The 25,938-nt window shown below is 43.1% G+C and overlaps 2 protein-coding genes across 2 annotated transcripts in view; one reads left to right on the top strand and one right to left on the bottom strand.

The window, feature by feature from the left end:
* The window catches only part of LOC113437229 (potassium voltage-gated channel subfamily KQT member 1-like), a 230,051-nt gene that overhangs the window by 95,808 nt on the left and 108,305 nt on the right, over positions 1 to 25,938 (top strand). The window contains exons 11-14 of the mRNA XM_087934235.1: positions 5,694 to 5,769; positions 12,172 to 12,266; positions 14,157 to 14,197; positions 16,234 to 16,295. Coding sequence (XP_087790361.1) covers positions 5,694 to 5,769; positions 12,172 to 12,266; positions 14,157 to 14,197; positions 16,234 to 16,295 — 274 coding nt within the window. The remainder of the gene's footprint in view (positions 1 to 5,693; positions 5,770 to 12,171; positions 12,267 to 14,156; positions 14,198 to 16,233; positions 16,296 to 25,938) is intronic.
* Positions 1 to 25,938, bottom strand: part of CCDC91 (coiled-coil domain containing 91) — a 539,477-nt gene that overhangs the window by 502,282 nt on the left and 11,257 nt on the right. The gene's annotated exons all lie outside the window — the stretch shown is intronic.

The raw sequence follows: 25,938 nt of genomic DNA, 5'->3' as shown, positions 1-25,938 counted from the left end.
CTCTGATTATCTGTTATCTACCACACTATAAGAAAGATGTTGAGGCTCTGGAAAGAGTGCAGAGAAGAGCAACCAGGATGATTAGGGGACTGGAGACTATAACATACGATGAACGGTTGCAGGAACTGGGCATGGCTAGTCTAGTGAAGAGAAGGACCAGGGGAGACATGATAGCAGTCTTCCAGTATTTGAGGGGCTGCCACAGAGAGGAAGAAGGGGCCAAGCTATTTTCCAAGGCACCCAAAGGCCAGACAAGGAATAATGGATGGATGGAAACTGACCAAGAAGAGGGTCAGCCTGGAAATAAGGAGAAATTTTCTGACCATGAGAACAATCAACCAATGGAACAGCCTGCCTTCAGAAGTCGTGGGAGCTTCGTCACTGGAAGCTTTCAAGAAGAGACTGGACTGCCATCTGTCAGAAATAGTGTAGGGTCTCCTGCTTGGGTGGGGGTGGGGGGTTGGACTAGATGACCTACAAGATCCCTTCCAATGCTGTTAATCTGTAACCCGCTTGAATATTTCTCTCCAAAATTATAGGATTTTGTCTAGGTGTTCTATGCAATATGGTCAGCTCCCATTCCTTGCCTCAGCTCCTGACCACCTAGCAGTTCAAAAATATGCAAATAGATTTAACAGATTTAACAGATAATCAGAGTTGGAAGGGACCTTGTTGGTCATCTAGCCCAACCCCCTGCCCAAGCGGGAGACCCTACACCGTTAGATTAATAGGTACCACTTCGGTGAGAAGGTAACAGTGTTCCATGTTCCATGTTCCATGCCTTTGACATAGAGCCATGCTGCCCACATGACCATGGAAAATTGTCAGAACATTCATGAAATGGCAGAGACATGGAAAACAAGGTCAGCCAACTAATAGCATGGCAACAGATCAGCCAATGGGAGCTGAATTAGAAACTGAAACTTAAGGAGGGAGTCTGGGCGTGGCTTATCAGAGTTCTGTGCTCAGCTGAGAAACAAAACTAGTCTGGATTTGCTTGTTTATTGAAACTCCTCTGCTTGTGGTTTTGCTTGTAACTACTACCACATTGGAAGAATCTATCATTGGTATTGTATATTTACTTACGTATTATTATGTATATAAAGAAGCTTAATGAATCCTGCTGGATCAGTTATCTGTGTGTGCTTTCTGGATTTGAATCTCTGCAACAAACTCTAACAAAAATGTCTTCAGACAACAAGGGTTCCCTCGGCCAATTCACGGAGATGAACACTGAGCAATAGAGTCGAACGCTACTGAAGTGGGAAATCTTTACTCTGCAGTTTAGCTGCATTAGGGTGAGTGAACACCAAGTCGAACATAAAATGGTAATGTAAAGGCACATTGGATCATAGTTCTGGGCAACAGTGACTATTGGCGGGGAAAAAAAGTCAAAAATTGGGCAGCTAATAAATTCAAACAAATAAATGAAATAGTGCTTCTGACTGCATAACGAAAGCCCTGGCCTCTTTTATGTATATTCTAGATAAGCAGAGTGGATGAAAAATTATTATCCTGATTAAGTAGAAAGAATGGCTAAAGAAAGCAATTTTAAACATCCTCTATAAAGCTTGTGGTTTTGTCTTTCAGGATGTATTGCTTTAGAAATGAGTAATATTTGTTGGTTTGCAATTTCAGTGCTAAGCAGGGTTGGGCTGAGAGAGCCCCTAGCTAAGACTCTGCGGGGTTCGGAGAGCCCCCAATAACCTCAGAAAGACAAGGAGCAAGGGGGAGCTCTTAATAGGCTTAATTGAACTTCTGGGCATTCAGCCAAGAGCATTTCACACCTTGTGGGGATTTGAGAGAGCCGCCGGCTAAGATTCTGTGCAGTTTGGAGAACCCATAAATCCCACTCCTGGCTGGCCCCACCCAGTCCACCCTACCTTTCCCAAGAGTCCCCACACAGCCCATTTTGGATGCAGGTAAGTGCAAGGTGCATGCGGAGGCTCAGGGAGGGTGAAAACACCCCCCCTCAAGTTCAGGAATGCCAGAAATGGGCCTGTTTCCAGCTTCCAGAGAGTCTTCGGAGCCCAGGGAGGCTGTTTTCGCCCTCCTGGAGCAGTGGTGCGTTTCAAACATATTTACCACCGGTTCGGTGGGCATGGGTTGGTGGGCGCGCTTTGCGTGCATGCACACACTTTGCGCGTGCGCCAAGCACGCACTTTGCACAGGCGCAGAGGCTCTCCAACTCCCCTCCTGCAATCCTGCACTCTCCCCGTCGCCTCAGCAGCTGCCGCGTGCCAATCTGATGTGTCGGGCAAAGCAGCTGCACTCCAAAAGCAGGTAATAAAGGTGAGTATGGGAGCCTGGGCAGGCGGGTAGGCCCAACAGCAGACTGGTGGAGAGAACCAGTTCAATCTCTGCTGCTCATTGGCGCTACCGGCTTGGCAGAACCGGGCCAAACCGGTAGAATACCACCCCTGTCTTGGAGGCTCCAGGAAAGCCTCCGGAGCCTGGGGAGGACAAAAATGCCCCCTCCCCACAGGAGGCTGACTAAGCCACACCCACCATGGCCACGCCCATCCATCAACCAGGCAGAGAACCCATTGCTAAATTTTTGGAAGCTTACCCCTGCCTATTTCAAACATTTACTCCTATGGAGATCGAAATTGTCTTTGACTTGTCTGCACTGTAGGGTTCAGACGCAACATTTATGTAAGCGGAGAGGGCTTTGCTAATTTGAGATTCATCAGCTCAAGGTGAACTTTTTATCTCTTTTTAAATCAGTCTTAAAATTCACTTCCCTGCTGCATATTTTGGGAAGACATCAATGAGAACCTTGTCCTCCGCCCTGTATGGGAAGATATTTTGCTCTAAATGTATTTGTTTGAACAAGTCTTTTGGGTAGGTCCACACAGAGCCTTCTGTAAAGAAGTAAAACTGACCCTTTAATTACACGGGCTAATATTTATAGATATGGTCCCAGGTAGTTAGTTGAAAATACTTCTAGGGTGAATCCGTAGGACAGTGTTCCTTTACTCTCGAGCAAGGAGGAATCCTTGTGGGAGCTGGCAGAAAATATACTTAACATTTTCTGGGGTACAATAACTATGGTGATTAGGCAGAGGAGATAAATCATATCATGGAAGCAGCCTGAGAATTGCTCTCTGCTTTAATTTAATTTAATTTAACTTCAGGGTTTTCCTTGTTTTTAATCTGTGCTAAACCAATTTAAAACTGGTGAAATGGGGCCTGGGTGATCATGAAGAATTGGGAACCATCATCCTTTGAGGTGCCATGCCCCTGTTGGAGTCTGACTCCAAGGAAGAGGAGGAACAGCCGACAGGGAGTAGGAGTGTAGCTCCAGTGGTTGTGGAGGAAACTGGAGAAGGATAGAGGCTGGCTGGGCATTCAGAGGAAGACCCAGGCCCATTCCCTCTTCATCCTGGGGCACACAGGGAGGAGAGGATAAGAGAGAAACATGAGTGGCGTGGTCTACCGGGGAGGAAGGGGCCCTGATCCCCTTCATGGGCTGCAGCTGTGAGGACTGTTTGAAAGGACAAACTGCGCATGGCCCAGTGCTGGAAGCAAAGCATGAAATAATTAAAGTTCTTATCTGAGTTCTGGCATCCTTCCCAGTGTGTGTATTTTGATATCCGTGGACGTCTTCAAGCCCTTATCCTGGCTTGCCTGATTAATTGCTTCAGTATGGTTTGTGTTGTTTTTTCTATTTATAATTTATATGTATTTTGAGTTTGAACGGAATTTCTTCCTTTTCGCAACTGTTTGTGGGGGAGTTTTTTCTCCAGTCAATGATAATTGGAGCTTTGAAGCCAAGTTGAAGGAATTAAAGGGACTTCACCTGTTTTTGTGACTTTGTTGCTTTTGTATCCCACCTTGGGTCATCACATGAGGTGGACCAGATGAGGAATTACATGAATGGCTGGATTGTTCAAGGGTATAACAGAATCTTGAAAGTCTGACTGATTCTTTTATTCTTACACTAAAGAGAATCAAGGCAGGGTAAATATTGAGGGTTTGCTATCATGTCATCTCTAATCCTTCTCTTCATTCAACTAGACATACCCACAATAATTTCTGCACCTGTTCATAGTTAGCCTCCAGTCTCTGAATCATCTTTGTTGCTCTTTCTGCACTCTTTCTAGACCAAGGGTCTTCAAACTTGGCAAGTTTAAAGCTTGTGAACTTCAACTCCCAAAATTCCTGAGCTAACATGACTGGAGGAGGAATTCTGGGAGTTGAAGTCCACAAGTCTTAAAGCTGTCAAGTTTGAAGACCCCTGTTCTAGAGTCTTGACATCTTTTTTGTATCATGGTGATGACCACAACTGTCCCTCTGTTGATGCAACCTAGAACTACATTGGCTGCATCACACTGCTGGCTCATATTTAAGTGGTTGACCACTAGGAGTCCTAGATCCCTCTAATACAAGGGTCTTCAAGCTTGACAGAGTCTTTAAGCTTGACAGGGTCTTCAAACTTGACAGCTTTAAGACTTGTGGAATTCAACTCCCAGAATTCCTCCTCCAGTCATGTCAGCTCAAGAATCCTGGGAGTTGAAGTTCACAAGTCTTAAAGCTGTCAACTTGCCAAGTTTGAAGACCCTTGCTCTAATAGTTGCTATTGTATAGCCAGGTGTCACCCATTCTATATATGTGTGTTTGGTTTGTCTTGCCTAAGTGTAAAACCTTATTTTTCTTGTCACTGAATTGCATTTTATTGGATAGGGCCCAGTGTTCAAGTCTGTCAAGATCCTTCTGCATCTTGAGTCTATCTTCTAAAGTGTTGGATGCTCTCTTCAGCTTGGTGATGTCTGCAAATTTGAGAGTTGAGGGTGATTCAAGAGTGACTTTGCTTTTATGGCATGAAATGATTGCCAACTACTGCCAAAAATCATGGTTTGCACAACACAAGTGTTGGGATTCACACAGGGTATTAAATTGTAACCAGACAAACCCAACTTCAGTCATCAAAATTGTAAATCTAATCTTAAGAAGTTTCTCCTCTGGTAATACTGCATTACTAACTAGGGCATACAAAACCTTTGCTAGACCAATACTTGTATACAGCTCGGCTGTTTGGAATCCACACTGTATATCGGACGCGTGTCCAGAAGTATTTCACAAGAAGAGTACTACACTCCTCAGTTTACAACAGAATACCCTACACCACCAGGCTTGAGATTTTGAATTTGGACAACCTAGAACTACACCGCTTATGGTTTGACTTAAGCATAGTTTATAAAATAATCTGCTTTAATGTACTACCAGCCAATGACTTTTTCCACCTTCAACTGCAACAGTACAAGAGCGCACGATAGATATAAATTTAATGTACACCACTCCAAACTTGATTACAGAAAGTATGACTTCAGCAACAGAGTGGTCAATGTCTGGAACACACTACCTGACTCTGTTGTCACATCCCCAAACCCACAATCCTTTTCCCTATTGACCTCACCCCCTTCCTAAGAGGTCTGCAAGGGGGCGTGCATAAGTGAACAACCGTGCCTGCCGTCCCTGTCCTATTGTCCCCAATTATTCATACCCATTTCCTGTATTGATACTTATGTTTATTATCTTGTAAGCTATTGACAAATAAATAAATAAAATAAAAAATACACGGACACATACATTCACACACATCCATACCACTTGTTGGAGAAGCTAGGAGGGATTTTTTTTTTAATTTAAAAACATTTTAAAGTGTGTGCATTCTTTATTTTTTTCCCCAGGTTAACAGAAACCCATCGTGCGGCTGTCAAGGTCATAAGGAGGATGCAGTATTTTGTAGCTCGAAGGAAATTTCAGGTAATATAGGCCAGAATTAGCAGAATGAGTCAGAATCATAGAGTCATAAGGTTGGAAGGAAGCTTGGAGGCCTTCAAGGCAGGTGTCATGCCCTTGTTTGAGTCAGACTGAGGGAGAGGAAGAACAGTCGAAAGGAAGTGGAGGTGTGTTTCCGGAGGTTGTGGAGGAGGCTGGGGAAGGGCAGAGGCCGGCTGGGCAGTCAGAGGAAGAACCAGGCCCATCCCCTCTTCATCCTAGGACACACAGGGAGGAATGGAAAAGGCAACAACTTGGCTTACACGAGAGAGGAAGCGGCCATGATCCCCCTCATTGGTTGCAGCTGGGGAGAATAGTATATAAGAGAGACGGTTAAAACACAGCGTTGCCAGAAGCAAAGCATGTGTTATTTTGGGCTGAAGTTACCTTGGTTGGCATCCCTCCAACAGACTGTGCCTTGTTATCTCCTTGAAGTTGGTAATTACTTATCCTGGTCCGTTGTGGAATTTCCTTCATTGTAGTTTGTTTTAATTTTTTATTTCACCCCTATCTGCTCATTAAGTTCGGACTGTGTTGCTTTCTTTTGAAGACAATTTTTGAATAAGTTTTATCTCCAACTGAGAATTATTGAACAGTGGGGCCACGCTGGAGGCATTAAAGGACATTTATTTACGTTTTGGATTTTGTTACGCTTGTGTTACACTCTGGGTCATCACAGCAGGAGTCCTGGTACTATCTTGGACAAGTGCTAAGTCGGCGCAAACAAATCTAGACTGAATAGTTTCAAGGGTGCGAAAGTTCCCACTGAGAAAAGCCCTGGCAGCTTTCTCTACCAGATCACCTCCCAGATCCCTTTCCACGTCCAATTTTTTTCAGAAGCCTTCCCACTAAGAAAGTAGGCATGTTCGCAGTTTGATGTTCTTCCTGATGTTGAGGAGCCTGATGAACAGGGACAGAGATCTCCAAGATAAAAACTGTAGAGTTATGGAAGACGTTATGAAATAAGAGTTGTGGGTTATGTAGTTGTAGCCACCAACTTAACTCTTTTGACACCTCACACCTGCGCAACACTCTTGGCTCCAAATAATCCAGAGGGTGAGACTCTTGCTCTCCTGGCCTCTTCCACTCTCCCTTCTTTAACATTGTTTTCTGCACCGTTTCTCTTTTAGGCTAACCGCTATGAGTTGCTGGGTCTAAAATTTTGGATTAACTTTCTTGAACCACTTTCTATTGTGACTGTGTCTTTCCTACCATTAAAGGTCATGGTTCCCCTCGCACATACGTGCTAGTTGTTTCTGGCTCTAGGGGGCGGTGCTCATCTCTGTTACAAAGCCGAAGAGCCAGCGCTGGCTGAAGACGTCTCCGTGGTCATGTGCCTGCCATGACTAAATGCCTTCGAAGGCACACAGAATGCCGTTACTTTTCCAGCAAAGTGGTCCCTATTTTTCTACTTGCATTTTTACCTGCTTTCGAACTGCTAGGTTGGCAGAAGCTGGGACAAGTAATGGGAGCTCACTCCATTACAGGGCGCTAGGGATTTGAACCTCCGAGCTGCTGACCTTTCTGATTGACAAGCTCGCCATCTTAGCCACTGAGCCACTTTTCCTACCATTAGCTTTTAAAAAAAAATGAGAAGAGTAAATGTTCCACCAGGAGGGAATGAAAGAGCCTCACTTTGGGTTGAGAAGGAGATGCATTTCATAAAGGCATCAGAGAAATAGATACCAAGTAGAACTACCAATATAGTTTTATTCCATGGGACAATTATGTCACATTCAGTCTTTTTTTTTTTAACTTGTACCCATTTAGACTCTTTCAGCCTGAAATAAAGTCACACTAAGATTAACAGACATACCTTAAGTGATTTCTTGCCATTTTTCCTCTGGTTCTTCTCCTTGGAATCTTAGGTGATATTTTGGCTTTTTTTAAGCAAAAATCTGCCTTGTTCTTTACTTTATCTTGCCAGATTATTGACTTAGAGGAAGGAAGGAAGGAAGGAAGGAAGGAAGGAAGGAAGGAAGGAAGGAAGGAGGGAGGAGAAGGGAAGGGAAGAAATGAGGAGGGAGGGAGGGAGGAAAGAAGGGAGGGAGGAGAAAGGAAGGAAGGAATGAGGAGGGAGGGAGGAGAAGGGAAGGAAGGAAGGAATGAGAAGGGAAAGGAAGGAAAGAAGGGGGGGAGGAGAAGAGAAAGAAGGAAGGAGGAGGGAAGGAGGGAGGCAGAGGTGGAATTCAGCAGGTTCTTTCTAGTTCTGGAGAACCAGTAGTGGAAATTTTGAGCAGTTTGGAGAACCGGCAAACCCCACCTCTGACTGGAGATTTTACAGTGTCCTTCCCCTGCCACACCCACCAAGCCACGCCCACAGAACCAGTAGTAAAAAATGTTGAATCCCACCACTGGAGGGAGGAAAGATGGAAGGAAGGGAAGAAAGGAATGAGGAAGGAGAGAGGAAGGAGAAGGGAAGGAAGGAAGGAAAGGAGGCAGGGAGGGGAAGGGAAGGAAGGATTGAGGTGCGGGAAGGGAGAGAGGGAGGGAGGGAGGTAGAAAAAGGGAAGAAAGGAATGAGGGAAGAGGAAGGAAGAAAAGAAGAGAGAGAGAGAGGGATTGTTTACTTGTTCCAAAATACCACAAAAATACATATTGTGATCTCTCTGCCAAAGTAAGCCGATAGTGACTGAGTCCTCCCTATTTTTCAAATCCCAGATAGGGCTTTTCCTTCGTGGGAATCACCTGTAGCCAGGCCTTCACCTTGAACTGACTTCAGTTGCCATCTGGTTTTGCTGTAGCCCTCGATTTTCCTGATGTTGATGCTTAAAAAGAGCTACTCAGAAAGCGAGCGAGAGGAAAGGTGCCAACTCCGTGCCCTCTCCTCTCCCCGGTGGCTTTCATTCCTGTTATTTATGGGTTTGACTAATTCTAAGCCTTTGCTTGGGCCTGGCCACTTTTCATTTTGCATTACTTAACTGCATAAATCTTTTAATTCTGCACCAACAAAGGGAGGTTTGGAAAATTAAAGTTTATTGGGAAAGGAGAAAATTAATTATGCATTTGGATAGCCCCCTCTCTCCCCCCCCTCACCCCGCCCGTTTTGTTTTCAAAAGCTTTGTAAACATCTAGGCTCTGAGCCATCCCGATTCAATAGCAAGAAACCTTTCCCCCTCCCCTCAAAAAAGCAAAACAAAACAAAACCCCAGATCTGGAGCGTAACGGGTGCCCCCAAAACAAAGTGCTCTCAAAAACCCCTGCCAGTCAATCCAGAGCCATCCTGGCAGAACTGCCCCCCACCACGAAAACAATGGCTGGCTGTTTTGCTGGCCAGAAGTAAGGATGTGTCAGCTTCTGTCAGCAGTAAAGTAGGGGCAAAAAAAAAGGACAAAAATAATCATTTTTAAGTTGTTAAAAATGGAAAGGATAACAAACCCGTTTCCAAGCAGACCCTTAATTCCACCAGACTGGAGCTCTGCTCTAAGATCCACTGCTAAAAACTATTATTCTTCCTTTCCTTTCCCTTCCTTTCTTTCTTTCTTTCTTTCTTTCCTTCTTTCTTTCTTTCTTTCTTTCTTTCTTTCCTTTCCTTCTTTCCTTCTTTCTTTCTTTCTTTCTTTCTTTCTTTCTTTTTCTTTCTTTCTTTCCTTCCCTCTTTCCTTCTTTCTTTCCTTCTTTCTTTCTTTCTTTCCTTCCTTCCTTCCTTCCTTCTTTCATTCTTTCTTTCCTTCCTTCCTTCCTTCCTTCCTTCCTTCCTTCCTTCCTTCCTTCCTTCCTTCTTTCATTCTTTCTTTTCCTTCCTTCCTTCCTTCCTTCCTTCCTTCCTTCTTTCATTCTTTCTTTCTTCCTTCCTTCCTTCCTTCCTTCCTTCTTCCTTCCTTCCTTTCCTTCCTTCCTTCCTTCCTTTCTTTCTTTCTTTCTTTCTTTCTTTCTTTCTTTCTTTCCTTTCTTTCTTTCTTTGTTTCCTTTTTCTTTCTTTGTTTCTTTCCTTCTTTCTTTCTTTTTCTCCTGATTTGTTTTTCCTCCCCTCTCCTTTCATCTACCATTTCTAGGATCCCATGGCTGAGCTCCAAGCATCGTTCCATCCCACACTGGAGGTGCTTAATGCATGCTAATAGTTAGCCAAGTCTCCGGCAGAATGGAAACAAACAAGCCGGCTAATGAGCCCGTTGTTAGTTATTTTTCAATTACTCAGTTTTCCAGGGTACCTTCTCCCTCCTCCCCACCCCACCCCCTTTTTTTCTTCTCTCTTGAACCCTAGCCAAGAAAGGAGACCTAACTCGCCCCAGATTCCCTACTGAGCTTATGCAGATTCCCAACCACCAAAAGATCCGGGTTCATCCTCCTGCTCACCATGTCTTCCCTGTGTTTACTCCATTGATAGTAGCATTGTCATGGAAATTTACCAGGTTTAATTTTGCCTCTCTTTTTCTTCTGCTTTTTTTATTTTAGTGCTCCATCTCAGGCAACCCCATTGGCTCTGGAAGTCTGCGCCACAATGCCCGTCTGATTGAAGCAGATGAAAATTAAGAGTTTTGTATTTAAAACTGTTTTGCGTCCCATCACCCCTGGCAATCTTGTTTGCTTCCATGTTGGGCTGTCCCAAATCCTGTACAGATGGAGAATCTTTCGTTTTATTTCTTTACTTTGAAAAGTCTTGCAAGTTGGTCATCATCTGAGATGTGTTTAATACGTGCTAAATACTAAAAGAGTATTATTATTATTATTTAAAATCTTCTCTTTGGATAATGAGGCATCTGCCTGAATGCTGATCGGTCGTTGTTTCCCCACCTCTCCCAGGGATTTCTTGATGTCCTGGGGAAGATATGGTCCTCTTTCCTCTAAGCCAGGGATGGAAATGGTTATTCCTCTCTAGAGTTTCACACTTTTAATTCTTTGTTTGCAGCCCCAACAGGGCCTTGGATGGCAATGCAGTGACATCACTTGGAAGGAGGAGAGCCAATTTTTTCCCCCTTCCCCCTTGGGAAAAAAAATGCGCACCAAGATTTCTTCTGTTCCACCTCAAAAATGTGGTGAACAATCATGAAATTCAGCAATAGGCCACTTGTTTTCTTATGGGCTTCAGCACAGTGCAGAAGAGGCAGGTCTGGGCTGCTGGGGGCTTGCAGGGGTTCGGGAGAGCCCCTAGCTAAGATTCTGTGCAGTTTGGAGAACCCCCAAATCCCACTCCTGGCTGGCCCCACCCACCCCTCCCTTCCTCTCCCCTCCCAGGAGTCCCCACGCGGCCAATTTTGGTTGCAGGTAAGTGCAGGGCATACACGGAGGTTCGGGGAGGGTTAAAAACGGGCCTCACGGAAGTTCAGGAAGGCCGGAAATGGGCCTGTTTCCAGCTTCCAGAGAGCCTTTGGAGCCTGGGGAGTCTGTTTTCGCCATCCCAGAGGCTCAAGGAAAGCCTCCGGAGTCCAGGGAAGGCAAAATCGCCTCCCTCCACTGTGATTCAGGAGGCTGACTAGGCCACGCCCACCATGGCCACACCCACCCAGCAACTGGGCAGAGAACCCATTGCTAAAGTTTTTGAAGCCCACCCCTGAGAAAGGGACCGAGGACATTCCTGAGGACATTCCTCCTTCTTTTATTGCGGTGGCTCGGTGGCTAAGACATTGAGCTTGTTGATCAGAAAGGTCGGCAGTTTGGAGGTTCGAATCCCTAGCGCCACATAACGGAGTGAGCTCCCGTTACTTGTCCCAGCTTCTGCCAACCTAGCAGTTCGAAAGCAGGTAAAACTGCAAGTAGAAAAATAAGAACCACTTTTGGTGGGAAGGTAACAGCGTTCTATGTGCCTTCGGTGTTTAGTCATGCTGGCCACATGACCACGGAGACGTCTTCGGACAGCGCTGGCTGTTTGGCTTTGTAACCGAGATGAGTACTGACCTCTAGAACCAGAAATGACCAGCACATATGTGTGAGGGGAACCTTTATCTGACCTTTATCCCTAATTTACTCAATTATGATTTCATGTTTATTCCCTTTTTACCACATTTACATATTTCTTCCTTTCTCCTGCATCTTATTTCTTTTAGGTTTTTTTAAACTGTTATGTTTCCTTTATTGGATTTGAATTCTACTGTATAGTGCAGTATGAATGCAATATCTGGGGGTTTTGGATTCAATGTACAGAATGCAAAGGAGGTGTGTTTGTGTTTTATTTTTATAGTTACAATGTACACTGAAGATGGCCTTTAATTCTGTTGTACAAGGTGCAAGACAGTAAAGTCAACTTAACAAAATGTGAAAAACAGTCATAAGCCATTTTTTCCAGTGCTGTTGTCATTTTGGATTGTCACTAAATGAATGGTTGTAAAAGAAGGGCTACCTGCAATATTAATATTCTATGTGGTTCGTATGCATGAGGAATAATAGGTCATACGTTTCCTTGTGCATTTTTAAGCTTTATTTTTTCCCCATTTTTTTGCCCCCTTCCAGCAAGCTCGGAAGCCTTACGACGTCCGTGACGTCATTGAACAATACTCTCAAGGACACCTCAATATGATGGTTAGGATAAAAGAACTCCAAAGAAGGTTAGTTACATTCATCATTCAAGGACAAGGGGGATGCTGTGTGGAGAAGGTCTCCTCTTTCAAATTCCTGGGAGTCCATCTTAGTGAAGAACTCACCTGGAAAAATAATATGATCCAGGTGATCAGGAAGGCTCAACAGAGATTCCACTTCCTCAGGGTCTTGTGCAGAGGTGTCATTCAGTAGGTTCTGACCTGTTCTGGATACATTCGTCAAGAGTCAAGAATCATAAAGTACAACACTTAATAATAATTGAATTGAACTGACAGAACCCCTGGGATTCTTCTGATGGTTTTTTGGGATTACAGGTGTCACGGTCTCCTGTCCTTGACCAAGCTAAGAATGAAGGGCATGGAAATCTCTAGTGAAGAGAAGGATCAGAGGAGACATGATAGCAGTGTTCCAATATTTGAGGGGCTGCCACAGAAAGGAGGAAGGAGTCAAGCTATTTTCCAAAGCACCCAAAGGCCAGACAAGGAACAATGGATGGAAACTGAACAAGGAGAGATTTAACCTGGAAATAAGGAGAAACTTTCTGACAGAACAATCAATCCATGGAACAGAAGTTGCCTTCAGAAGTTGTGGGAGCTTCATCACTTGAGACTTTCAAGAAGAGATTGGACTGCCGTTTGTCAGAAATGGTCTCCTGCTTGGGTGGGGGGTTGGACTAGATGACCTACAAGGTCCCTTCCAACCCTGTTAATCTAATCTAATCCTGGATAACCGAGAACACAGTAGCTTCATCTTCTCCATCCAAAGAAGTGGTGGAGAATTTAACTCTGGTACCAAAATAGAAGCGGAGAAAAGAAAGAGGGACCCAACAGTGGAAAAGTTTCTTGAATCTCCCTTCCAGTTGGCAAGGCGTTACAATGTGGGCACATCAGAACCAGGAACCATTGAAATAACTGATCCCATGTCTCTTTACTAGAATATATATTTATGGATTGATTAGCCTACAGGCCCTATCAACATAGAGGTTCAAACGCATATCACCAATAAAATTCTAAACAAACCTTTTAAAATGAGAGTAGGGTAAAATACAATACTTACAGCATAAAATATAATAATGTAATACATAAACTTGTAAAGTAGAATAAAATGACATAAAACTGTATTTCTGTATCATCCCTGCAATCTACCCCAATCAAGGCCACATATGCCGATCTCAGTTGGACCATTTTAGTCAGAAATTGTCAGGGGTGGGCTGCTGCGGCTTCACACACATTCAGACAATCCTCTAGCTAGGATTTGGCAAAGTTCAGCAAACCCGCAAATCCCACCGGTGGCTGGCCCCACCCCGCCCCTTCCAGGAGTCCCCACATAGCCTGTTTTGGATACCAGGTAAGTACAGGATCTGCACCGAGGCTCAGGGAAAGCAAAAAATGACCCCCACGGAAGTTCCGGAAGGCTGAAAAAGTGCCCATTTTCAGCCTCGGAAGGGACTCCAGAGCCCGGAGGAGGCCATTTTCACCCTCCCAAAGGCTTGAGGAAAGCCTGTGAAGCCTGGGAGGGCGAAAAACGGGCCTCCTGGAAGTTCCAGAAGGCCACGCCTAGCATGGCCACACCCACCCAGCAACCAAGCAGAAAACCTGTTGCTCAAATTTTTGAAGCCTACCCCTGGAAATTGTGCTGTATTAAATGTTTATTAGTAAGTATTCCAGCCTTATAAAGCGGTATGACCAGAGTCAAATGTCACAGAGTCATGATCACAGCCAAATAAAATTGCTTGGTTATTATAATCTGGGGGAAGAAATTCAGATTAAATCTGTCCCTTGGATCCAGAGTCAGCTCGCTTGGAATATGATTGACGTCTTTTCTTTTCTTTTTCAAAAAAAGTCTCCAATCTATTTGAACTCTGCTGAGTTAAAAATCTCCCTTCTCTTCTTTTGTAGGCTGGACCACTCCCTCGGAAAGCCCGGCCTGTTTCTTCCAGGTAGAGAACTCAGTGTTACATCGGCTATTGAGGGTTTTTTGGAAGGGGAGTTGGTCTTAGATTAAAAGTTAAACTGGAAAATAATGCTTGGCTCCCCCAGGGGTGGGATTCAAAAATCCCAGCAACCAGTTCGCTGCCTGGTTGCTGGGTGGGTGTGGCCATGGTGGGCGTGGCCTACTGGAACTTCCAGGAGGGCCGTTTTTCGCCTTCCCCAGGATCCGGAGGCTTCCCTCAGGCCTCTGGGAGGGCGAAAACGGCCTCCCCCAGGCTCCGGAGGGCCTCCAGAAGCCAGAAACAGGCCCATTTCTGAATTCCGGAATTTCTGGTTCACCCCATTTTTCGCCCTCCCAGAGCCTCCTCACAGACCTTACACTTACCTGCATCCCAAATGGGCCGTGTTGAGACTCTTGGGAGGAGCGGGGAGGGGTGGGCTGGGCTAGCCGGTTGGTTCAACTACTGGTTCGGTGAACCAGATGTAAATTTAACCTCCGGTTCACCCAAACCGGTCTGAACCAGCTGAATCCCACCCCTGGGCTCCCCACTTCTGCCCTGTCCCATGTCAGGATCTTCAAAATGCTCTTCTCCTTCTTCCCTTCCTTATTTGTCCGAGGCCTTTCTTCCAGCACAGGTATACATTCTGCAGGAACTTGGTCATCTTCTGATAGGATATTATTATTTCCTCCAATATATTTTTTCCGAAAGCCATTTGGAAACTCATATCTTGAATAGGGATGTATCTTGAATAGAGATGAAACCAACGACTTGTAGTCGTTGCAACTCATATCTTGAATAGAGACGAATCAAGCTCCCTTCAAGATATGTGTTCCAGTTACTACAAGTAGTTGGTTAAATCCATCCTCACTGGCATCGGTGTCCCAAGATCTTTCCCAGAGACCTTGTTAATAGAGATCTTAGAGGTGGAATCCAACACGAGGATTCTGTACAGATAGTCCTCGACTTAAGGCCACAATTGAGCCCCAAAATTCTGTTGCTGAGTGAAACAGTTGTTAACTGAGTTTTGCCCCATTTTACCACCTATCCACAGCCGTTAAGTTAACCACTGCAGTTGCTAAGTTAGCAACATGGCCTCAAAAGCAAATCACATGACCTTAGAAACACATGCAATGGTCATAAATATGAACCAGTTGCCAAGCATCTGAATTTTGATCCCATGATCACGGGGATGCTGCAAAAATCGTAACTGTGAAAAACGGTCACAAGTCACGTTTTTCAGGGGATCACATGACCCCAGAACAATGCAACCCTTTTAAATATGAATTAGTTGCCAAGCGTCCAAATTTTGATCACATGACTTGGGGAGGTAAATGTGAAAAGCGTCCATAAGTCACTTTTTTCAGCGTCACCGTAACTTTGAACAGCCACTAAATCAGGGGTGGGCAAACTACGGCCCGCGGGCCACATCCGGCCCGTTGGTCTTTTTAATCCGGCCCACTGAAGATTGGTACAGAATTAAGGTTTGATGTAAATGATTGAATGATTGCATTCATTTGATTTTGACTTATAATGACAGGCATTTCGACACCAGGTGGCGGCCCGTCTGTCAAATTTTAAAAGTCAATGAGGCCCCCGAGCCAAAAGGTTTGCCCACCCCTGCACTAAATGAACAGTTGCAAGTCAAGGACTACCGTGGTGGCGCAGTAGTTAGAATGCAGCACTGCAGGCTGCTTCTGCTGCCTGCCACCTGCCTGCAATTTGGCAGTTCATATCCCACCAGACTCAAGGTTGACTCAGCCTTCCATCCTTCTGAGGTGGGTAAAATGAGGACCCAGATTGTTGGGGGCAATACGCTGACTCTGTAAACCATTTAGAGAGGGCTGTAAAGCACTGTAAAGTGGTATATAAGTCTAAGTGCTATTGCTGTTTGCTTATATTCCAATATATATGGATATCCTTTTTATTCACAGAAAATATGCAAACTGTAACAATATCAGCAATAAGCTTTCACATTACTGCATTTCCCAGTTAGTTGCAATTCAAGCACAAATCCTCTTTTATTTTATTTTTTTTTATTTTAGAAAAGGGGGTAGACAAAGGCTACTACACAATGGGAGCCAGACTGATTAGACTGGAGGATAAGGTAAGGACTTTTGAAGAAAAAAAAAATGGTATTTTTGCTGGCCAATATCCAGAAACGTTCTGTGATCGGTGTGACTGTCAATCTGCATCCTTTACTCACCATCTGAGCCAAAGAAATGTACTGGTCACGAGAAATGTACAAATTAACTACGGGTTACATTGGGATAGTTTTTCATTGATACGCCATTTCAATCTGGTGGGGAATGTTTGTGCTTAACCCCTTTGTGTGATGAAAATATATGTTCAGAGTTTTCTTATTCTGAAATTCAAAGCACTGAATAAACCATAGTTCTCTTTTGCTTCCAAGGTGACTACTTTTGTTATGTTCTAGTTAGCGGTGGTGAAGGTGCTACTTTGAGAGTTGATTTTAATCTTTAATATTATCCACGGGAATTGAAATGATTCTGCTGTACACAAATAAGAGGGGAACAGATATTGGTAATTTGTTAGTCTAATGCAATGTACTCCAAAGCAGAATGGGACAACTTGCTGCAGCACAATTCAACCATTCCATCGAGGATCCATTGAAATGTGGAGATGATTAGGGATAGCTGAACTTTTCAATTGCAAAATCTCCATTTCTGTTTTGTTTCATTCTAATAAAATGGTATTTGTGGAATTTCTATCAAATATCATTGATTTGCATGCTTCCAGATGAAAGGTTTTCATTTTTATTTTCTAATGTTCTTGGGAAAAAAAAAAAACCCAGCCTCTTTGATTGAAGTTTCCCTGCATAAAACCTGTCCATTTTGATCAGTGCAGAGAATGTTTCCAAGATCTGGTGGTATTAAAAATTTCCATTTTAAGTTGCTTTCTGTTGTCGCTTTATAATTTAAACTGGAATAAGAAATGCCCACTGGTTCTTATTGGAATGGAAAGTGGTGTGCTCTGGAGCAAGGGAAACACTAAAATTAAAAAATAATTCTAATTATTTTTAAAAAATATTTTTATTGTTTTATATCATACATTTCCTTTCTTTGTTGAGCAGTGTGCTCTTTAGGTGTCCAAAGTGTTAACATACAAACAATACAAACATCATACATTATATAAATACATAGATTGAGCCTCTGTGGAGCAGTGGTTAGAGTGCAGTACTAAAGGCTACTTCTGCTGCCTGCCAGCTGCCTGAAATTTGGCAGATCGAATCCCACCAGGCTCAAGGTTGACTCAGCCTTCCATCCTTCCAAGGTGGGTAAAATGAGGACCCAGATTGTTGGGGGCAATAGGCTGATTCTGTAAACCGCTTAGAGAGGGCTGTAAAGCACTATAAAGCGATATATAAGTCTAAGTGCTATTGCTATTGCTGTCATCGTCGTCATTATGATCATTTATATATATACATATAAACAAATAAGCAGTAATATATAAACTAATATGCAATAACATCAATTATATTGTAACATATATTATCTTCCATTGTAGTATCAATCATCAGAAATATTTACTCATTTGTTTTTCTTTCTCCTATAAATCATATTTCACCTAATTCCACTCCTCTAACCTCATTATCTGTCATTTAACCATTTATAGAATAGTTCCCATGATAAATGGGTAATGTATATGCTAATAACTTGGATTAAAAATGCCTATTATTTTTCATAATTCTACAGCAATCTGTTTTGCTACATTTAGTTATAACTGACATGCCTGCAATAAAGTTTCAAGTGTACCGATTGTGTAAACATGATGGAACTATGAGATAGCATTTAAAATGAGCAAAAAATGCTGAGAAATGCAGAGGAGTAAATTTGTAGCCTTGAGGGCATGAGCACCGTTTCAGGGCAAGTCACAGCAAAATAACTTACATAAATATACACTTCACTGAATTCATTTAGTTTTAGTTTTAATAAAAGGTAGTCGAACTGGAAAAGCAAAGTAGTTGAGAAAATTACAAATACATTCTCTTTTCTTGGATAGATAATGCCCCGGGCATGTTATAATATGAAAACTAAATATACTTTAAGATAAAATAACAATGCCCCATTTTCTACATGACTTGTAATTTTCAACTTCTCAACTAACTCATAGTTTTCTTACAGTAGGATGCCCGTTTATACAATGGTCATAATTATGATCACATCGAAGATGTGAGATTCTCGGTCATCCAGGTCATGGTTGTTCCAAAACTGCTAGAAGAAGTTTCTCGGATGAGAAGTGAAATGTCTTCAAAGAAAAACCAGAAAGTCTATGTGATGACCTGGAGTGTAACACAAACATAACAAAATCCAAAACGTAAATAAATGTCCTTTAATGCCTCCAACTTGACCCAACTGTTCAATAATTCTCAGTTGGAGATAAAATGTATTCAAAAATAGTCTTCAAAAGAAAGCAATACAGTCTGAACTTAATGAGCAGATAGACATGAAATAAAAAACTAAAACAAACTATAATGAAGGAATTTCCACAACGGACCAGGATAAGTAATTACCAACTTCCAGGAGGTAACAAGGCACAGTTTGTTGGAAGGATGCCAACCAAAATAACTTCAGCCCAAAATAACACACACTTTCTTTCTGGCAATGCTGTGTTTTAACCATCTCTCCCCAGCTGCAACCAATGAGGGGGATCATGGCCGCTTCCTCTCTCGTAAGCCAAGTTGTTTCCTTCTCTGTTCCTCCCTTCGTGTCCTAGGATGCAGAGGAGATGGGCCTGGTTCTTCCTCTGACTGCCCAGCTGGCCTCTGCCCTTCCCCAGCCTCCTCCACAACCTCTGAAGCCACACCTCCACTCCCTGTCGGCTGTTCCTCCTAACAAGGGACAGTCCAGTTGCTCTGAAAATCAGTCCAGTTTTGCCACCTTTCTGGTAGGGAAGAACAGATTTAGAAAATTGCAGAGTACTGGAACCATTTGTGCTTCAGTTTGAGATGCAGGCACCACTCAGGTGACCCTGAGGACACAGATAAGCCTTGAAGTGCCCTCAAAGACTCTCTAAAAAGGACACAAATGACCAGCTCTCTGCAAGAAGTATAAATCCTTCTATTCCCCACCCTCCAGTCAGAGCCGAAGAAGTTCCTTGGATGAGAAGTGAAATGTCTTCAAAGAACAACAAGAAAGTCCAGTTGCCTCTTGAAAAAAGTACCTTTGGGATCACATTGGATCTACTTTAGCAGAAACAAATTTCCTATGGTGGGAAAACGATGAGCTTGAAGTTTATTTACTGAAAAAACTATTTAGTTAGTTAGTTATCTTTATGTCACCCATCTCCGCACAAGGTGCTTACAAGTTATAAAATAAGTAAAAAATAATTAAAGCATTAAAAACTACACAAATTAGAATAATGCTAAAAAAAAATACTGTACTAAAACGAAAGTAAGCAAGCTAAGAGACAGACAGGATAGAATAGAATAGAATAGAATAGAATAGAATAGAATAGAATAGAATAGAATAACAGAGTTGGAAGGGACCTTGGAGGTCTTCTAGTCCAACCCCCTGCCTAGGCATGAAACCCTACACCACTTCAGACAGATGGTTATCCAACATCTTTTTAAAAACTTCCATGGTTGGAGCATCCACAACTTCTGAAGGCAAGTTGTTCCACTGATTAATTGTTCTCACTATCAAGAAATGTCTCCTTCGTTCTAAGTTGCTTCTCTCTTTGATTAGTTTCCACCCATTGCTTCTTGTCCTGCCCTCAGGTGATGGGGCATGGATAGGGATCGGGATGAGGTCTTCTTACCTGGTCAGCCACCTCCAGCGATGGTCACTCTCCTTGGGGTCCCAAGCCAAGTGGCAACGCCAGGTTTTGATACTCTTCTGGAAGGCCAAGAGGAGCAGTTCCCACCTCCAGTAGTAAGAATATTCCACAGGGATGGAGCCACAGCAGAAAAGGCTCTTCTTCTTGACCCCACTTACTTCAATTCCTTAGCAGGCGGGATCCATAGAAGGCCTCTTCCACTGGCGTGGGTGGGTAGGGCTTGTCGCATTGGGAAAAGACGGCTCCTCAGATAACCTGGACCCCTGCCATGTAAGACTTTAAAGATAACAACTAACACTTTGAATTGGATCCAGAAGCAAACTGGTAACCAATGCAGATCAAGCAATAAAACTGTTACATGTGCAGCCCTAGAAGTTTCCAGGACTGTGCATGCCGCTGCATTCTGCACCAATTGAATACATCAAACAAAGCAGAGAGAGGTAGAGAAAGGGGGGAGAGGGAGGGAGAGAGGGAGGAGAGAGAGAGAGAGAGAGAGAGAGAGAGAGAGAGAGAGAGAATATAACTGTAAGACAGGTTTATGTAGGAGATAACCAGGCTGAGCCTGAGGGAGGAGTCAAACACGTCGCCAATCATGAGTCTCTTCATTCCCAACTTAGAGATCTAAGTCCAGCCCATCTTGAATTCCCTTGACTCTTATCTCCCATTAATTTCCCTTGGCTGTTAGTAGTTCAGATTCCCGTAGAGAGCTCAAGCTTACAATATATCTTTATACCAAATTCAACTGTCCGGATCACCTGATTTTCCTTGACCATTTGAAATTGTTAGTAATATGAAGAGGACTAGCTCCACTGGCTTCTAGAAGCTGAAACTGTTGGTGGAAGTTTCGCAGCCTTCGTGGAGATAGTTGAAAATTTGGTAACAGAGAAGGAGAATAGTCAATTCATTCCTTTTAGGAATCGGGGTTTTAATTCTAAGCAGCCTAAAGTCCATTCATCAGCGTAGACTGTAACAGTGAAAAGAGGGGCTAGAATGAATTCCAATCAAGTGGGATTTATTTTTAGAAATTCTAATAAGATTAGATCGTTCCTCAGAGTTTTACTGTTTTTCAATTGAACTATAGATTTTTGGATCTCCGGTGTATGAGTGGGAATCATTCAGTAGCATTAAGGAGAAGAATAAACCCTGGTATGTTCATTCTCAGCTTCCCACTTGAGTCTTCAACTTGGCTCTAGCTAGATCTTTCTACAAAATGTGCCAGCTATTTATATAATTTGAACCTGCTCTGATGCCATGAAACTTGATCCTTTGGTGATTTTATTCCTGGGAAAAATGGGCTCTGGTTTTGAGTAGTCTAATATCAGGGTTGTTCCCTAAAGACCAACTAATTGCTCTATGGTTCATTTGGCATTTCTCCAGCCAGGCTGATTGAGAAAGTTCAGAAAGTTGTTTTTTAACTCAGAACTGGAAGATCTCAGTTTAATGTTATGGAATCATTAGTCCGATTCAACCGATTTAATTTCTGGTTTTATTTAAACATCCATTCAATGCACCGTGAATAATTGAAGCATATCAATTAGGACTACCAGAATCCCTGTTTTCTGCATACATGCAAAAGTCTCTGAATTGATTCAGTTAAATGCAGGATGCAATATAGAATAATAGAGTTGGCCCCCATCTCAAACAGAAGGCCCTATATACCATTCTGGACAAATGGCAATCTCTTCTTCTTAAAAACCTCCAGTGATGAAGCAACCGCAACTTTCTGGAGGCAAGTTCTTCCACTGAACAATTGTTCCCACCGTCAGGAAGTTTCTCCTTAATTTTAGTTTGGTTTTCTCCTTGATTAGTTTCCACCCATTCTTTCTTGTCCTTTCCCCAGGTGCTTTGCAGAATAGGTGACCCCCTCTTCTTTGTGGCAGCCCCTCAAATATTGGAACACTGCTATCATGTCACCCCCTCGTCCTTCTCTTTGTTAGACTAGACATATAAAGTTCCTGAAAGTTTTCATCTTACACGGAGGTGGGATTCAATTTTTTTTACTACCAATTCTGTGGGCATGGCTTGGTGGGCATGGCAGGGGAAGGATACTGTAAAATCTCCAGTCAGAGGTGGTATTTGCTGATTCTCCGAACTCTTCAAAATTTCCATTACCGGTTCTCCAGAACTGGAGAACAGAACCTGCTGAAGACCACCTCTAATCTTACGATTTAGCCCTGGATCGCTATTCACCTTTGCTGGCCATCTTTGCACCCTTTCTAGAGCCTCAACATGTTTTTTGTATCATGATGACCAAAACTGAGCACAGTATTCCAACTGTGATACGATGGAAATAATAATAATTTGCTTGCAGATTCTGTTGGAAATCTGATTCAGAAATTGGAAAGGATCCCTTTCTATAGGCTCTTTCAATCAAATATCCTCACAGTCTTATGCCAAACGCAGGGCTAAGAAAGAAAGAAAACTCACATATTCCTCGGGGGTTGATTGTTTAAATTAAATTTCTGTGAGAAATTTTGGAAAGAAAATAACCAGTAACGCTGTGCAGAAATGCATTGGTTGTTTGGTCCTCACACCTCATTCTGTATAAAACCAATCACTGACCTAAACCAGCAAGGGAAATCTAATAGCTTTCCACAGCACTGAATCTCACCTCTTGTAAGTGTATCCTGTGTCAGCGTCACCAGAAGACAATATGCGGAGTGTATTCTTCACATAAGTTGGAATTTTTTTCACCCAAGAAAAAAACACTGAGAATTTTTCTAGTCCTGATGCTATTCCAGCAGGAGCACAACTGCTTTGAGAATCGCACCCACGTTGCCTTTTGTAGGAAAAGAACAGGCAGGATTAAATGTGTCATTAGCTTGGAGTCATTGAGTTGCCATAAGAGACCCAAGTCCAGTTCCCTTTGAATTCCGTTGAACCTTCGCTAGTGCCAATTTGGCTTTAACCCTTGACTAGATTCTTGTGTATAGATAGTAACAATACAGTGCTGTGCTTTGAACGCAACATGTGCTTTGAACTCAACAAATGCTCCTGGCTATTTTCACCTACTGGTGACATTACTACTGGTAGTACCTTTGCTTTCTCTTGCCATAGTATTCTACTTCTATTTGCAGATCTTTGTATTTTATGATTTTCCCTGGTTCTTAATCTTCTCATCTGTTGTCTCCAGGTATTGCAATGTCCGCTATTCAGAATTTTTTTTCTTTCTTATCAACAATTGTTATTGTTGTTGCTATTAAACAAAAAAAATCATCTATTTTTTTTCCTACTGTGCAGATCATTAAACATTAAAACAGTATTAAAGTATTATTAAACATTAAAAAATTCAAAGATTCATTTCATCCTGGGTACCCCCCTTTTTTTGAACTATTACCATCTGGCAGACGGTACAGAATAATAAAAACAAGGGCAAATAGGCTGAAAAAGAGCTTCTATCCCAGGGCGGTAACTCTATTGAATTGTACTATATAGAGCAGTGTGGTGCGGTGTTGGGGGTTTTCAATTCACTGTGTGGAGTGTGAAGGATGTGTGTGTGTGTTCATTTTCATGGTCATGATGGAGGTGTTTGATTTCATTGTACGAGGTGCAATGACAGTAAAGTAAACTAACTTAACTTAACTTAAGTATATAATTTGTTCATGATTTACAGTATAAAAGTACAATTAACCATCATTCTGCCTTCGTAAAATGTAAGTCCTATTATATTCTTTAAAAACAGAAATAAGGAGCTAGATATAGTATGTCTATTTTGAAAAGTCCACAAGTGGGATGATAAAATTGTTGACATAAATAGTAATGTGAGTCAGAAGACGTTGTCTTAGAAATCCAGTTCAGGAAAGATTTCATTAATATCGAAGGCATTCCAAACAACCAAACTTTATTGGTACACTTGTGGAGTCTTATATAAATACCATATATAAGGATTATTTTATTAGTGGAGAAGGATGAATGCAATTCACTTCATCTCTTACAAGCATTGGCTATAATAAGCCTGCTTATATGAAGACAAAACCATGGAAAGGCATTAAAACGCCAGGAAGTCCATTCATCCTGCAGCCTTTCACTTTCAGTTACAGCCCAGAAATAGCTCAGAAATTACACTGCTCATTCATGAATTTTAGACTTAAATGGCTGTTTCTAAAAATGTCCTGGCGGGTGGAGAGAGGTGAGTCGTTTCTGCTTGGCTGGGACTCCGTGGCGGCCCTGTGTTGGTTTGGTTTGGCTCCCGTCACGAAATGCTACAGACTGAAATAGCTTCTTATATATTGGCATCTGCCGAGGGAGAAGAAGGGAAGGAGCCAGCCAAGCCTCTGCATGTCCAGCAAAGCAAAGTGATAAATAGAAATGGGGAGGGGGAGAGGTTTCCATGGGGAAGGGGTGTCACAGCACCAATTCCCATGCGTGTATCAGTAGTAGTTCTGACCCAAACCTGGTTCCAAGAGAGCAAACACAAGACAAAGGCAGCAGCACAACCTTTTTATGTTTCATCTATGAATTCTGTTTCTTCATAGATAAAAGGCTGCTTCTAACTAATTAGCTCGGACAAGAAAGAGCCTTGCCAAGTTTTTTCAAGGCTGCCATAAAAACAACAGATAAGAAATAGAGTCTTCAAATACCAACTGTAATGTCCACGAGGCTGAGTTTCAAAACGTCTTTGCTTCCTACAAAGAACGTTCATTGCACAGCTGCCTTTTATCTTCTTGAAGGAGGGGCCATTACCTTGCAGCCTTACTCCCAAGTAGCCTATGCCAGGGGTCCCCAACCACTGGTCCCTGGACCGGTACCAGTCTGTGGAACAATTTCTACCGGGCCGCCGGCTTGCTGGGCGCCGCCATCTTGTTTTGATGAAAAAGTGCTCCCAGTGAGCTTTTCCGGGTAGAAAGCGGCATTTGGGTGCTGAAAGAATCCTCGCACCTTAGTTTCATTGGGGGCGGTTCAACAAAACTAAGGCACGAGGATTCTTTCAGCACGCATGGCAAGGCGAGCGAGTGACCGTCCCGAAGCCATCGCAAAGCCCATCGACACAGGTACAAAGGAGAAGTGCTGGCCGGTCGCTCGGCTCGCCTTGCCATGCGTGCTGATTCCGGTACCGGGCCGTGGATGATTTTGTGATGCTGGTACTGGGCCGCGGCACAAAAAAGGTTGGGGACCACTGGCCTATGCTGTTGCAGCTGCTCTTTCCTACCCGCAGTCCTGCATGCACTCACACTTGGCACAGGCTCCTCGGGAACCTCCTCATTGCTACTGCCAGTCCCCACAATCTCCAAAGGCAGCAGTCCATTCCCTAATGGTCCTGGCCCCTCATCTGAGTCCTCGCTCTCCTCAGACATCTGCACCTACTGCCGGCTAACCAGAACAGTAGTCCTCCTTACGACAGTGCATTTAATGGCCCTTCAAAGTTATGACGGCACTGAAAAAGAGCAACCTGTGACCGTCTTTCCATGCTTAATATCAGCGTTCCAGAAAAACTCAGCTCCAACCAAAAATTCCAAGACAGGCATTTTTTCAAAAGTTCCTTTTATTAGAGTAGGTATACTGGCACATCTGGGGAAACCCAAAATCTGAGAGTTCTGGGTTTTTCCCTCAGTAATTCAGAAAGACAAACCAAACTCCTGCACCAGTGGTGGGATTCAAATTTTTTTACTACCGGTTCTGTGAGCATGGCTTGCTGGGCATGGTGTGGCTTGGTGGGTGTGGCTTGCTGGGCATGGTGTGGCTTGGTGGGTGTGGCTTGGTGGGCATGGCAGGTGAAGGTTATTGCAAAATCCCCATTCCCTCCCCACTTTCCCCATGAAAAAAATGGACAGAACTGTGATCGTTTTTGCTTTTTAGGCCATAAACATGGACACTGCTGACCTGGTCAGCACTTGTAAAGGTTTGAGTGGGGCTTTGAATATGCTTACAGATTGAAGACGTTCACGCCTGTATTGGGCCAAACAGGTCAAGAAATGGGAATATTATTGGTATGTATTTCCTTGTAACTCATG

The sequence above is a fragment of the Pseudonaja textilis genome, chromosome 5 (genome assembly GCF_049901715.1).
Source record: "Pseudonaja textilis isolate UNSWEBS1 chromosome 5, rPseTex1.2, whole genome shotgun sequence".
NCBI classification, from domain to species: domain Eukaryota; kingdom Metazoa; phylum Chordata; class Lepidosauria; order Squamata; family Elapidae; genus Pseudonaja; species Pseudonaja textilis.
The sequence above is the reverse complement of the archived record's forward strand: the minus strand, read 5'-3'. Positions and strand labels throughout refer to the sequence as shown.